Source organism: Penicillium concentricum, assembly GCF_028827145.1.
Source record: "Penicillium concentricum strain IBT 3081 chromosome Unknown utg000002l_segment0_segment0, whole genome shotgun sequence".
NCBI classification, from domain to species: Eukaryota; Fungi; Ascomycota; class Eurotiomycetes; order Eurotiales; family Aspergillaceae; genus Penicillium; species Penicillium concentricum.
The window spans coordinates 758,033-772,491 of record NW_026622755.1 but is presented as its reverse complement, the minus strand read 5'-3'; the positions used below and the strand labels follow the sequence as shown (position 1 = coordinate 772,491).

General features: G+C 49.6%; 7 protein-coding genes across 7 annotated transcripts; 2 read left to right on the top strand and 5 right to left on the bottom strand.

The window, feature by feature from the left end:
- Positions 1–1,646: 1,646 nt before the first annotated feature.
- On the bottom strand, positions 1,647–2,021 carry N7517_003865 (uncharacterized protein; the record flags this gene model as incomplete). The annotated part of the gene is made up of 1 exon (XM_056721595.1): positions 1,647–2,021. The coding sequence occupies one exon, from the start codon at positions 2,019–2,021 to the stop codon at positions 1,647–1,649; it is 375 nt and encodes a 124-aa protein (XP_056577845.1).
- Positions 2,022–2,337: 316 nt separating this feature from the next.
- N7517_003864 (Clr5 domain-containing protein) lies at positions 2,338–3,580 on the bottom strand (the record flags this gene model as incomplete). Its single annotated transcript, XM_056721594.1, has 3 exons — positions 2,338–3,011; positions 3,080–3,324; positions 3,405–3,580. 3 exons carry the CDS (start codon positions 3,578–3,580, stop codon positions 2,338–2,340), a joined length of 1,095 nt encoding a protein of 364 aa, XP_056577844.1.
- A 2,073-nt stretch (positions 3,581–5,653) lies between these two features.
- Positions 5,654–7,285, bottom strand: N7517_003863 (beclin 1; the record flags this gene model as incomplete). Its single annotated transcript, XM_056721593.1, has 2 exons — positions 5,654–7,152; positions 7,201–7,285. 2 exons carry the CDS (start codon positions 7,283–7,285, stop codon positions 5,654–5,656), a joined length of 1,584 nt encoding a protein of 527 aa, XP_056577843.1.
- Positions 7,286–7,534: 249 nt separating this feature from the next.
- Positions 7,535–9,586, top strand: N7517_003862 (Myb-like DNA-binding domain protein; the record flags this gene model as incomplete). Its single annotated transcript, XM_056721592.1, has 1 exon — positions 7,535–9,586. The coding sequence occupies one exon, from the start codon at positions 7,535–7,537 to the stop codon at positions 9,584–9,586; it is 2,052 nt and encodes a 683-aa protein (XP_056577842.1).
- A 107-nt stretch (positions 9,587–9,693) lies between these two features.
- Positions 9,694–11,226, bottom strand: N7517_003861 (putative cysteine synthase; the record flags this gene model as incomplete). The annotated part of the gene is made up of 5 exons (XM_056721591.1): positions 9,694–9,872; positions 9,933–10,609; positions 10,675–10,793; positions 10,852–10,911; positions 10,969–11,226. 5 exons carry the CDS (start codon positions 11,224–11,226, stop codon positions 9,694–9,696), a joined length of 1,293 nt encoding a protein of 430 aa, XP_056577841.1.
- Positions 11,227–11,552: 326 nt separating this feature from the next.
- On the top strand, positions 11,553–13,144 carry N7517_003860 (class I SAM-dependent methyltransferase; the record flags this gene model as incomplete). The annotated part of the gene is made up of 3 exons (XM_056721590.1): positions 11,553–11,856; positions 11,909–12,879; positions 12,935–13,144. 3 exons carry the CDS (start codon positions 11,553–11,555, stop codon positions 13,142–13,144), a joined length of 1,485 nt encoding a protein of 494 aa, XP_056577840.1.
- A 594-nt stretch (positions 13,145–13,738) lies between these two features.
- N7517_003859 (Calycin) lies at positions 13,739–14,284 on the bottom strand (the record flags this gene model as incomplete). Its single annotated transcript, XM_056721589.1, has 1 exon — positions 13,739–14,284. The coding sequence occupies one exon, from the start codon at positions 14,282–14,284 to the stop codon at positions 13,739–13,741; it is 546 nt and encodes a 181-aa protein (XP_056577839.1).
- Between the last annotated feature and the right edge of the window lie 175 nt (positions 14,285–14,459).

Sequence of the window (14,459 nt, the reverse complement as noted above, 5' to 3'; positions counted from 1 at the left end):
GACTTTACCCGGTGCTTGGTTACACTTCTTTTTCTATTTGTCTTTGTCTTTCTCTTTGATTTGCTAGACAGGTCGGAGCAGGGTATGATTTTCTGATAGTGACTTTATGCGGCCAAAAGCCCCCATCCCTTTGAGCTTTCTTGCTCATCCTTATATATCCCCCGAGCGTGCCTTTGGATCTTCTCGATTCTCCTTATGACCGGCGATCAGCTGTGCAGGCAGCAGCCTAGCCGTGATGCCAGTGGTTATTCCTCCCTACCCAGGACTCATGATCTTAACAGTATCACCCGGGTAGTCTCTCCCTTTCCTCTCTTTTTCCATTTCGGCTCCTTCTTCTGTTGTCTTATCGGATTGGATTCATTTTAGCGACGGTCTCCCCGATCCCATTTGGCTTATGTATTTAGTACTTATTAGTGCAATGCACGCATCTTCAAAACAAAAGCCCCTCCTTCCCCTTTCTACCCACAAAAGTACCATCCCCCTATCCAATCCTCCCTAATCCTCCCCTCGTGGACATCCCTCGTGTGGCCCACAGTGGGCCATCCATACCCGTCCCGTCCGCTCCCGGCACTCCATATCCGTCCCCACCACCATTTTGACACTCGATACATCGAATATCAATTTCCTTTGACATTAACATCTGTACTTCGTATATTCAATCATCCAGCACTGATATCCCATACATAACAAAACCCTGTATCAACAAACATCCCCATCTCATCCCCTATCACCATACCTCGTATCCACGCATGGAGTCCAGTAAGAAGTAAGGAGTCCTGTAGCCCAAACCCCTTCCCCTTCTCCGTATCCTGCTATGCAAATCAAAATATTCATGCACATACCCGTGCACGTCATCTCGCTTACGGCACCCCCTGCTCCGCATCCCCGTTCCACATCCAGTCCAGTCCAGCTTCGAGTTTGCGTTCCCCACGCCTGCATTCGGCTCCCTGCAGCTTTTTGCCTCCCGCCCGGACTCGCGGACTAGTCACACCCGGTTGGCTTTGCATTGTGCTTTGGGCTGGTGAGGCGAATTGCGGTGCTTGGCTTTTGGTAATCCGGCTTGATGAGCCGGTTAGGTGGTTCTTTTGTTCTTTTGTTTGATGCGTTAGGGCCGTTTTGGCTTTTTGGAATGTGGTATTAGAAGTATTTGGAATAGAATTTATACCATCTTATAATGCAATGCATCATGTACATGTGTGTAATGTAACTACAATGTATACTATGCTGGTGTACTGGGGTACGTAAGGGGTCGAGGGTTGTGTCTTGTAGTATTTGTGTTTGCTGTTTGTGGGCACTACGTGACCTACGGAGTACATCAAAACCCCTGGAAGACATTGATCATGTGTTGGATGTACTGTTGTCACGGTACTTTCGTCGTAGATCTGCCGGAGTATAATTTGCTTAAACGGTTGAATGATTGTTTTCTTGGAATATTGTAGATAACAGGTGTTCATCAATATTGATAGTTTCTGCGATACTTTTTCCCTGGGGTTGTGTCACCTCTACATGTAAAATACGCGTCCACGTACGCTATCGCGTGGGGGTAGTCTTGCTCTGGCCTGTATACGTAGCCACTATGTGTAATAGAGTAAAAGTGTTTTACGATAAGTTCTACCAGGACCTGGTAGATGTTTGAGACAGTCTGTTTAAACGTGGGTCTCGATCGTGTCTGGAATATGTTGTGCATGGGGAATCCCGGGAGAGACGGGGTCGTGGGGCTGGAACGGTACACAGTGGAGTTTGGCTTGGTGAAGTGAAGGATGATTGTGGGGGCGAACAGTGAATTGGCCGGGTTGGTCGGGGTAATAAACGACAGGGCTGGGGTTGTGTAGAAGGTAGGCAGAGATTCGAAGGGTTGCAGCACGGTAACTTCCATGGTTGTGATTGGAATGTCGTGTTCGGGTGAGACATAGCTGAGACTGGGACTGGATGCCGATGTTGAGTCGAGAGGGACAGTGATATCGGTCGAGCGGATGGGTATCGTTGTGGAGCTGAGACGTGTCCCTCCTCGTGCTACCCATACTTGACAAGCAGCACAATTGATATACAGAAACTCGGATGCCATAATGCATAGATCACCAATCTAAAACGCGGAGAATCCATAATAAGAACGCCCTTGCTATGAGTCTTCCGTGGGCTATGTGGACGGGAGGTGAGGATGGGACAGGAAACATAACCATATACATGATGAAAATGAAAATGAGAGAGGAAAAACAGGCTCACACGCTGATGGGATAGGGGGGAAATCAAGACATAGATAGAAAGCAAAATGAAGCAATCGAAAGAAAGGCAATCGAAAGAAAAAAAAAAGAATATCAAGCATAACCATAACCAAAATCACATCCCCAAACCCTCATGGTGAGGAATCTCCTGATTAGGATCCTGATCCCTAGCCCACTTCGACATCGACTGCGTAAGCGTATAATCCAAATCCTGCAACCTCGTCTGGAACGACTCAACCGTATTCCAGTCAGGCGGGTGGGTATCTTCTTCACCAGGAGCATCCTCGAGATCCCGTGCCGGTCCAGGGTGACCATGCGCAGTGTGAGAACTGTGTACACCTTGACTGTGTACACCCTGTACGCCCTGCACTACAGCATGGGATGGATGAGAGCCGTGTACAGCAGAAGCATGAGAGTGAGAGCCGTGAGAGACGTGAGACCCATGTGCACCATGTGCGTGTGAGAGATGGTTCCCTATTGAATGGTGGTAGGACTGGATATGACGTGGTTGAGTTGAGTGCATAGACATCGGCATGGCCGGTGATTCTTCCAGTTCCAGATCGGGCAGGTTTTCGAGGTGGTTTGGGTCTAGAGCGAAATATCTTCCATCAATATCATTCGGTACAGGCACACTCACCGGAACGGCCGTGGATTTACCGTATGAGCCGAGCGGGTAGGGCGGCATCTCTCGGGTTGGTGATTGCATGTCGGGGAGTGGTGAGATTGGTGTTGTGATGCTGTGTTCGTCTGTTGGTTCGGGTGTATAGCAAGTCATGTCGGATGGTGTTTCTAGTGGGTTTGTTAGTTGGGGTTTGATATAGTGTATATCAATTTGGAATGTTCTAAGGTTAACTTACGAGGCTCAGGGCTTTGTGGCTCGGTCTCTGGTTCATTGCCTCGATTGGTATCCCATGATGTCCCATAGCGACGCACGAAGCGGGCGATACGTTTGGGGTCGACGTTCTGACCGTTTACCCGGAAGGCTGTCTGTTTGCCTTGGGCGGCACGCTTCTGTTGCTTCCGCAACATCAGATGGACTTCTTTGGCTTTGATGTTCTTTCGAACATGCCATGCAGCAAGACGATCTTTGTATTGTTTCTCTCTAATGAATTGAAGTTAGGTGAAGTGTTCAAGGGGATCTATAGATGAATAGGCGATTATTCAAGAAAAGGATAGTAGTACGATGCAAAGAACTTATAATCTCTCTCCATGATGCGTTTCACATCTCGTAGTTTCAACTGGTCGTTGCGGTAGAGTTGTTCGATGATTTCACGATATTCATGCCAGTCATCCGATCGGCGGGGTCGAAAGACATTAGGCGATTGAGGGGAGATGGGAGCTGAATAATTATTCTCCATTATAGTAGAGTTGAGGTTATCAAAAAAGAGGTTCCTACTCAAGGAATGCAAATCATAATATGTCTAGAAAGTCATAAAAAAAAAACATTAAAAGACTTTAAAATCAAATTAAAAGAGGCAAGAGATGGGGGCCAGGGAATCTTTCTCTTTGCGGCGACGTGCACTCGGATAGATGAATCCCTGCTTCCCCGGACGAATGAGCTTGTCTGGTGGGCTCCAGCACAGGCAACTTGTCACGGATCGACGTGTAGGTCGAGGAGAATATCTCCGTTCGGGCTTTGGTCTTTTTGTGGTAGGAGCCCTTTGATATGTGTATTTTTGTTTTTGCTTTTTTTTGAATCTATTTACTTTGTACTTTTGGTTACCTAACCGAACTATTACATGCAGTGCACTGGCCGCAAATTGGATGCATTGTTAGTTGCCTTTTTATTTTTATTTATTTTTATAAGGTATAGAACTGTAAGTTGGGAAGATATACCATTAAGAGTATATATATTCAACTATACTAATATAATAATATAAACGAAATGTAGATCAAAACAAAAAAAAAAATATAAACCCGGGAGCGGGCCGAATCTTCCCTGACAGGTCTTTGTCTTCCTCCGCTAAAATCCTCTAAAAATCCTCTAAAAGTCCCAGCTCTGTGGATCAATCAGCCACGTCATAATGGGATTTTGGAATTTTGTCATATATCACTATCTATGGAGATCTATAATACATTATGACACCTGCCACTTCAAACGTGCTAGATCTCAACTGTCAAGCAAGGAGTAAAGCCGTTAAGCCCGTTAAAAGGGGGGAAAAATGCGCTTTGGGCAAGACAAGGTTACCTTGTCAGACCAATTTCTCTAGATTTCTCTAGTGTCGAGTATTTATAGGGATCTTTCACCCCGGCCGAGACTCATTGAAACGTACGATGCAAGGTCCGTGCTACCTTTACCTTTTTTTTTATCTATTTTACGGAGTACTTCCAAGCGACCCGAAGTACTGCCTCGTATTTTGGTATGTTGTATGTTGTATGTTGTATGTTGTATTTGGGAGATGTACGGAGTAAGGAGTTTATATAGTCATGATACCCTCGGGGTAGTGTTTATCTTTTATATTTTTTTCCCAAACCCTACTCGATCCTACTCTCATCTACAACGGTGCACATGCCCCGTTACCTGCGCCCAGATTTCAAGGGCTAGAACGCAAAACTCCAGAACTAGTGTCAGCTGGGAATAGGTTGACGATGGCTGCAGTGATCTACGGGGTTTTTTTTTTGTCTTTCGGGGAGCAAAAATCCTGGTCCCCGATAGGGATGGGAGGTATCTTTGCTTTGAGCTTGGATTATATCCGAAGTGAAGTACGGAGTACGGAGTATAATCATATTTAATTAGGAAAAGGGGTGAACAATCAAACCCAAGACACGAGGGAGAAAGAAAAAAAAAAAAGGTGTGAAATAATATTTCATCGGCCCTAAATAGATCATAAAAGTGCGGGGAGTACCTTTCACTTTCAATATAAATACAAATACAAAAAAACAACCGCGATTTCCATTAGAAGAGCGGCCGCGTGGAGCCCACTAATGAGCCGCCTGTATACAAAGTACGGAGATATCTGCCACCGACACCCTCATAGGTCCACGGACCATCGTTCACCGGCTCGGATCGCATGCAGGTACTAGGATGTAGCGCGCAGACTGGATTGTATGCAAATCGGAGGCATCTTTTTTCTCTCCCGGTATCAGGCAATGTTTTATTGGGGTTCCCGGCCCACGCGTCAGTCCTGCACTCAGCCGACATATGTCAGGGGATTGGTTGGGCCCCTTGTCAATCAAGGAGGATTGTGATAAGCCAATGAGGGACTCGGAGTTGGTCTTGGTTGAAACATCCGGTATGGCACGTCATTGCCATCCCCCTATACCGTGCACATAGAGCTTATCGACAAAGGTACCGAAAGTGATGCGCTGTGCAGGTCTTCGATTTCATCCTGCGCGATTTTTCTGCCACATGACTAGCATTCCAATCCTGTGCTGCAGCCTCACCTTTATTTGCTTTTTTATTAAAAAAAAAAATTTCCACCCTTTGCTATTCATGGTTTATTCTTTGCCGTTGTCTGTCGGGCTTGTTCGGCGGCAGCTACGGCTGCAGCCGCAACGGCAGCTGAGTTGCTAGACCCCGTGCTGGCAAGATTGCTGGCATGCGCAAGGAGGAACTTGCAGCAAGTGAGCGTGTACTTGCAGGCTCGTGTCCACGTCTCATCACTCTGGTTGAAGCCCAACTTGATGCTGGCATCGCCAATACGATCGCGCTTGATCTCATAGGGCAATTTCAACCCCGGCGCGGTGGCGCCGGTCTGGCCTCGACGGGGAGAAATAACGGGCGCTGGGGTTTGTTCAACAAACTTCCCCAGCTGGCGTAAACATTCAAGAAAAGCCATCATACCCGAGTCAAAGCGACGGTGTAGCCAATTAAGATTGAGCAGTTGATCCCCGGACGAAAAGAGATCGAGTTCGGTCACTTTGGGCGCAGCTCCCTCGACGGGTTGACCGGATGGCTGCGTGGGATATTCAATCTTGTCAATTCGGGAGTTAGATCCCAGCGGCCGGAGACGATACCCCTGGAATTGGAATCCGAGTTTTTCAGCCATCGTGGCTAGAAGTAGGGCGGTTTGTCCCCATGCAGCATTTATTTCGGGCCAGTCAACAGAGGGATTGGCCAGCCGACCGAGCCGTAGTCCATTGATAGTACCGAAATATCCATCGTGGCCAATGCAGAACGCGTCATTATAAACATTTGTCCTTTGCAGTCGTTCAAGCTGTTGCGAGTCATGGTCATAACGCATATTGAGTGCATCCCGTTCGTTTTGAAACTCCGTCAGCGTCAACGCGAACGCATTGCGAGACCGCCAAAAGTTCTCCTCGTCCGCATCTAGACGTCGTGAGTCAATTTCTAAACTGGCAATTTCTGCATCTAGAGCAGCCTTTTCTTTCTCAAAGGACTGCAGCTCTGCGAATGCGACCCGCTCCGCTTCCAGACTCTCGTCCAACGATGTCTGTGCTGCCTGCAGCTCCTCCCCGGTCGGGATTGACCCATTTAGGTTTCTAAGAAATGAGATATAGGCATCTCGCTCCTTTGTAGAACCCGCCAAGCGTTTTTGCAATCCTTCGACAAGGAGCTCAGTGCACTCCACGCAAATCGGATGGTCGATATCTGAGCGCGCCGAGACTATCTCAAATAGTCGTGTCGTCTTCTCCACTTGATCAACGAATGACCCATCCTCCTGGCCACGTAGTTGGGCTTGTGTATGGTTTCGCTTGGTTCGAGCAGCAGCACTACTCTCGATGACTGGTGGTGGCGCAACTTGAGACTCAGTGAGCATCACAAATGACATATTGCCGCTTTCGGCTCGGGGTATGGCCGGCGGGTTGGGCTGGCCTCCTGCACGCGGGCCTGGGATAGACCGTCTGTAAACTGGTTGTGTAGCATGTCTAGAGGACTGGTCATACTTGTCGCGGTGTTCGGGCGGATATGACGATCGTACTGATGAGGAAACAGCTCCAGTATCTGACAGCGTCTTCCCTGTAGAGTCTAGACCGCTTAATTAGCGGGGATCAGAACGATAGCCTGTGAACTTACTGGACAACAAGTCAAAGGCAGCTGGGTTGAGTGACTCTATTGAGCTATCCAACTTCAACGGCGTGCGACACTTCTGGCAATACATGGTGGTTCTAATTCATGACGGGAGGTGTGGGGAGTGGAAGTCGGGGAGCTCCCTGGGAGCTTCGGAGAACGTCATTTTTGGTTTGTTTTGACTTTTGCCGCATATTTGCTCGCGCCTGCGCCTGCACGCATCACTTTCGGAATCGGAAACAGTTTGTCAAATTTAATTATGCGTTATTCTACTACGCGCTCGACGTTCCATCATTTCTAAGGCATCCGTGAACGCGCCTATCGATTCTTATCCGCTATCATGAACCCGGACAGCATGGACCACTCCATGCAGGATGATATTCAACGACCAGCGAAAAGACCATGTCTATCATATACCCCCGACGATGAAGAAGTCCCCGCAGAATTTGATCTTCCGGCCGCGCGCGCACAGAATGACTCGCGACTAAAGTCTCTCTTCGAAGGCATTTTCGCGAAATATAGCCAGGACTTCACCGGCGTTGGTGATGAGATCGACCTGCAGACCGGAGATATAGTGGTAGACAATGGACATCTTCTGGGCATGCGGGCTGAGGACGACGCTGGTGATCATCCGCGATCATGGCTCTCCCAGGCTGAGCTAGATAGGTCAGAAGACCCTGATGCAGACGATGACAACAACACGAGAGGAGAGGAGGATGAATTCTTTTCTATGGCATCGTCTCCTGGTGGTCGTTCTCCAGATGCTCCACGTGAAGAATCGCCATCGAAACAGCTACAGACAGACATGGATACCTCTTTGGATTTCGTGTTTACTTTCAAAGCATCTGGGACTGCAGGGCTCAGTCCTACGACCAAGGAGGAACATGCCTCCCATCCTACCAACACTATCCCAGCTTCCAAACCGCAAGATCCAATCTGGGCAGTTCCAGACTTGCCCCCGTCATTTTCAACGCCCACCACTGAGACTCGAAAATCGAACGTGGGCTTCTCTCCACCTGTCAGATCTTCGTCCCCGCCAGGGAGTGGCTCCGTCTGGGCTGTGCGCAAACCTCGCAGACCACGTACAGAAACCAAACCCAAAGCTACACCGAGTAAGCGCCGACCAGCTGCGAAGCGCAAGTACCACTCTAGCCCTGTGACGCACGACTGGTCTTTTGCGGCAGTACCAGATGGAAATGAGTCAGATGACCCCTTACAGGACTATGAGCCATCGCCGACACCATCGAAGGTGAGAATTATCCGCGGGAAGCGCCATATTCCGACGAAAGAGAATGATGGTCCATCTACTCCTTCGAAGCGACCAAATTTCGTCATCGAAGTCGATGATCGAGTCAGTGATCGATTCAGTGATCCAGTCAATGTCCCATTCAGTGACTCAGTCGATGATCCAGTTGATCCAGTCGGTGATCCAGTCGATGACCAAGACGATTATGAAATCGATGATCAAGAAGCGGGGCGTGAAACGGCCGATCAACACCACGAAGTGTCTGGAGCACACCTTGAAGAAGGGTGTTACGCACCCAACAATCAGATAGGTGAAGTGCCTGAACCATGCCTTGAAGAATGGGGCTGCGAAGTGAGCCACCAAGACGCCGGAGTGCTCGAAGAACAAGAACAACTACAAGGAGGATGCGGAGCAAATGATGGAGAAAACGAAGCGGCTGGATCTAAATACGAAAATGAAGTCACATTTGATCATATGGTACATGGCGATTCAACCCCAAAGGCGACGCCTAGCACCCATGCCTTATCACCACAACCCATGGAATTCACCCCAAGCAAAAGACGGCCTATAACACCCGATGAGGCAAAGTTGATCGTGTGCATAATGTACAAACAAGAAAAGAAGGCCAGTGACGTGATGCACATGTTGCCAGGTCGCGAATACCAGACAGTTTGGCATTGGTTCTACAATCACTGGACGCGCCGCCTGGCCAATCCGCCCCCGCTTTCGGCCGCCTGGACTCAGCCTGAGCTGGCAGCTCTGTCCAGACTCAGCACCCAATCAGATCTCACCTGGGGTCAGATACAGAGTCGGTTCAAGGGCCGATCTCGACATGAGGTCGAATTTGAGCTGCTCCGTGCTTTTGTTGGCGAGGGATTCACCTCTACAATGATCGGCACCATGGAAGAACCACCTGAGCCGGAGGAGCAACAGCAGGAAGAAGAAACGGACGGCGAGATCAAGGATGAGCCAGAATCTGATGCAGCCGTGGAGGAAGTCAAAGATGAGGCAGGAGATAGCAATGCTGCGTCCGAAGACACTGCTCAGGAAGAGCTTGAGCTCGTCATTCAAGAAATGACCGAGGCAACCGACAGTAAGGTGTCTGCCCCCAACAGTTTCTTGGGCATTTTTATAAACTCAAAATAATGATTATCTACAATCGAATTATACTAATAGGGCCAGTGATCGACGATCGATGAATCTTTCCACATCCATACGCATATCCACTAGCATACCACATTCAATTAATCTATTTATTGAAAGTCTTCGTCCCGTGCATTCATGACATCCTCAAGCTTCGTATCAACAGCCCCACCAACATCTCCTGCCTTGGCCCAGAATCGAGACAGATGCCGTGAGCCAGAGTCTGAAAGTACCGTCACAATCCGATGACCAGGGCCAAGCTTCCTTGCTGTCTTGACGGCGGCGATGCCTAGAATCCACCATTAGTAAAACGCACCGCATGTACTAGGTATAGAGTGAATAGACCCACAATTTACTGCACTACTACTCCCAACAAAGATCCCATCCTTCTCAACAAGCCACCGAGCCATAGCCAACGCCTGCGCATCAGTAACTCGCACGGCATCATCAATCATCTCCTTCCCGGCCTCGAAATTAGCTGTCACACGGTTAATCCCAATTCCTTCAACAATAGTATCAACCTGACGACGCCTCCGCGTCCCCTCCCTCTCCTTGACATCAAACATGACCCCGTAAACCACTCGATTGAAAAGCCCACTCCCCTGCGGATCGGCCAGCACAACCGTAAGTCTAGGCAGCAAGGGCTTCAAATACCTCGCCACGCCAGAAATGGTCCCGCCCGTGCCAGCGCCCGCAACAAACGCATCAATATGGCCCCCACATTGGGCATACAGCTCTGGGCCAGTCCTTTCATAGTGGGCGCGCCAGTTAGCCTCGTTCTCGAATTGGTCGGCGAAAAAGCCCCGGCCACGGGTCATGCGGTCGTGTGGCGCGGGGAGATCGGATTGCTCATCCGCTGACGCAGAGAGAATGCCCGATGAGGCCGTGTGCGTCTTTGCCAGTGCTCGTGCACGATTGACGAAGTTGTCTTTCTCCACTATTGGGGCTGGCGGAACCCGGTCCACGATTGCCCCGAGTTTTAGCAGCAGGTTGGATTTTTCAATTGCCTGGTCGGACGGCAGGCAGCTGGGTTGCAGGTGCATTAGTGGCTTTTGCTATTGGGTAGGAAGTCGGGGGTGGCGTATCCATACATGTGTGCTAGGTAGCCCTTTGCGCGGGCTAGAGTTGCTAGTGAGATGCCGGTTGATCCCGAGGTTCCTTCGTAGATTGTGTCGCCTGAATGGGGTGTTAGGATACCTTGTTCTTCAGCCTGGTTGGAGTTAGTGATGGTGGTGTTGCAGGGGATTTTTGTTGTGTATTCAGCATACAATCTCAATCATGCTTAGTGCAACGCGGTCTTTTGAACTCTGGCCAGCGCCATTCAAAAACTGCGGGCATTGTTAGCTCATTTTCGGAGTGGTATACGAAGTACCAAGGCTACATGCCTCTGCCTTGCCTAGAATCTCACATCCCGTCTCGTCGGATAGTGACTTGATTCGGAATAAGGGGGTGTTTCCAATGCAGCCTTCAATGCCTTCCACAATGGTGGGCGGGCCAGCTCGGGCGATTAGCCCATTTGGTGGCAATATTTGTTCTGTCACATTATCCTCACGCCTGGGACGGGAAAATTCTTGATATGCAAGTGCCAGGCAGACACCTGTCACGAAGGCCGTGCCTATGTATGCTGTCGAATGATCTGGCATCTTCCAATGCCGTTTTATGTCTTGAAGATTGAGGTCATGTGCATAGACGGGAGACGTGAAGCTCGGACCATCGGACTTATTTGGTGACAGATAGGAATCAGCCTGTACTTCGTCGATGAGAAGGAATATCGAGAGCGAATTCAAACAGTTCTCTTGGTATTCAACTTGTGTTTGGCTTCAAGAACCATGTAATTCCCAATGTGATAAAGAAATTGGAGGTGATGAGATTTGCCTAAGGCACGTGGTATGTGCCTGAGGCCATAAGGTTATCCAGAAACACCGTTCTTCTTCCCCGGAACAACCTTGAGCTTAGCTCTGCAACCACAATGGACTCGCCAGCCCTTACCCAGTTGTTCCGACAGCTCTTCCGCCACCCAGCATGTCGCTCATTAAGGCGGTCACCTTCCGTACTTGTTCGACCGCAATCCCGATCATTTCTCACGCGGCGCACACCTGTCAACGTGAAGCGCAACCGGCACGATGATATCCAGCTCTGGACAAAACGAGGGGACTACCCCAAGAACATTGATGAGGAGTACAAGAAATACCCGACAGTGACGGCGAAGGAGCTACGCAACCGCCGCGAACGGCCGCGGCAGGTCAAGATGCTGACGCGCGAGTTCATCGACGGTGAGTTCGGCGGCTAAATGAGGCGAAACTAGTTCTGACATTGCGGTTTTAGACAGTCTCTACAACCCACATTACGGATACTTTTCCAAACACGCGACCATCTTCAGCCCCGGAGAGCCATTCGACTTCAACAACATCGAAGATGGGCCCGCGTTCCACAAACTCCTTGGTCAACGGTATACGGAGTTTGAAGACAAGCTCGATGCGACCAACCCGGATATCGCGCGGCAACTGTGGCACACACCGACAGAGCTTTTCCGACCATACTATGGCGAGACCATTGCGCGGTATCTGGTGTCAAACTACAAGCTGACCCTATACCCGTACCACGACCTGATCATCTACGAAATGGGAGCAGGAAACGGCACAATGATGTTGAACATTCTGGATTTCATCCGCGACACTGATCATGAGGTGTATCAGCGAACCAAGTTCAAGATCATTGAGATCTCGCCCGCGCTGGCAGATCTGCAGTACAAGAATTTGACCGACAAGCTCACTGCCAAGGGACACCGGGACCACGTCGAGATTGTAAACCGGTCAATCTTCGACTGGGACACATACGTTCATTCCCCATGTTTCTTCCTGGCTCTGGAGGTTTTCGATAACTTTGCCCATGACACCATCCGCTATAAGCAAGGCACCGAAACGCCGCAGCAGGGTGGTGTGCTGATCGATTCTGAGGGCGAGTTCCACGAGTATTACAACAACCAGCTGGACCCAGTTGCAGCTCGCTTCCTGCGCGTGCGCCAAGCCGCCGCCCGTCGTCCTTTCCCAAGTCCTCTAGGCCCACCACTCCTCCGCGGCCTCCGCTCCGCCGCGCCCTTCCAGAAGGAATACTCCCTGCCGGAGTACATCCCCACCCGACTGATGCAGTTCTTCGATGTTCTGAACCAGTACTTCCCAGCCCACCGTCTCGTCTCCAGTGACTTCAGTTCCCTGCCAGATGCCGTTCCCGGGATCAACGCGCCGGTCGTGCAGACTCGGTACCAGCGGCAGACAGTGCCGGTGTCGACTCCTTTTGTATGTGTATATTCCCTATGATGTGAACTTTGAATGTGGCTAATTTCATTTGCAGGTCCACCAAGGCTACTTCGATATCTTCTTCCCGACGGACTTTAATGTCGTCGAGGATATGTATCGTGCTGTTACGGGCAAGCTAACGCAGGTCACGAGTCATGAGGAGTTTGTGAACCGTTGGGCTTACATTGAGGACACGGAGACGCGCAATGGGGAGAATCCCCTGCTGAGCTGGTATAAGAATGCTAGCATGTTGATGACTGTGTAGATAGAGATCTCAATGTCAATAGCATTTAACCATGCCTTGGGGCGTTGCTTGCCGCCTAGGCTCAATTTTTGTGTGGGAATGTATTTGTGCCTTTTTTTTTCTTGGATATTGATTTGAAAAGCTTCAGGTGTTCAATCATCACGATGACGCGTCGGATCCATCACACTTGTAAATTGTGATATATGAAGCAGTCCCCCACTAGTAGCGGGCTGTAGACTCAAAAGACTGAGGTGTGAAACCTGATCTTGGTGGGTAAGAGGCTCCAGGCTTTGTGGCAAAAGACCGCTTATGGGAGTGTGATGGTCATTGTTACCATCTTCAGACATTTGTCTGCCAGGTAATCGGGAGAGGTCGTGAGACGCTTCACAACCGAGGGACAGTGATGTTCAGCAGTTTCCCCAAAATCGACAAACATGACCTCAGGCTCTAGAGACACCAATTCAACAGTTCGATGATCCCTAACTCGAATTTGGAGATGTCAAAGTCCCTGAAGTTCTGTCACCAATGCACTTCCGAGTTTGTCTCGACAGCCCGAGCGCTCCGCTTTCGAACAAACTCTAACAACATATGAACAACATCATGTAGCTTTGTCTCCTAGTTCTGAGGAATAGGAAAGACGCTATTCGCGAGGTCGGTCATATCCTTGACCCCAAGCTCCTTAAGAGCATTAAGTATCTGATCGACAGTGCTCTGTTCAAGCCCCTCCTTATTCCGAGAGTAAATATCAATGCCAGCAGGCGTGAAGATGGTCTTAGCAAAGTAAGTGACAATCCACCGGTTCTCATCATCGGTATGACCGAAGCCAAGACACTCCCAGTGCGAACTCGCAATCATCAGCCAGCCTTTCCCGCGCCAATCCCAGGCACCGGGGTTACCTGGCGTTGGGGTGTCGACGCCATGAACCGATTTGATTTTCTCAGAGTCAATACCTTGGTATTGAACCAGGTCGTCGAGCTTTAGGATCCCTGCAGAATCTGCGGGGAGGAGCTTGTAGGTGATGTTGACGTTGCGCTTGTCCTTCCACAGCGGGAGAGTGGAGTGGGTTACGTGCCATGTCCCGATGATGAAGTCGTTTGGTGGGACGCTGTTGGCTTCTTCGCTAGCATAGATCTTTGGAGGTCTGAGAGAGATGGAAGACATATTTGAGCGTGAGTTGGGCTTGTGAGGATGTTTAGGGGTGAAAGCCTGATGGCAGGCGCGGTGCCGATCGCTACCTGAATCGGGATTATCGTCGATCTACACAACCCTAAATGTTGCACACCAAAAGTTTCGATTCCATACGCATTCGGAGGCCGCATATCCAGGATGTATTTTT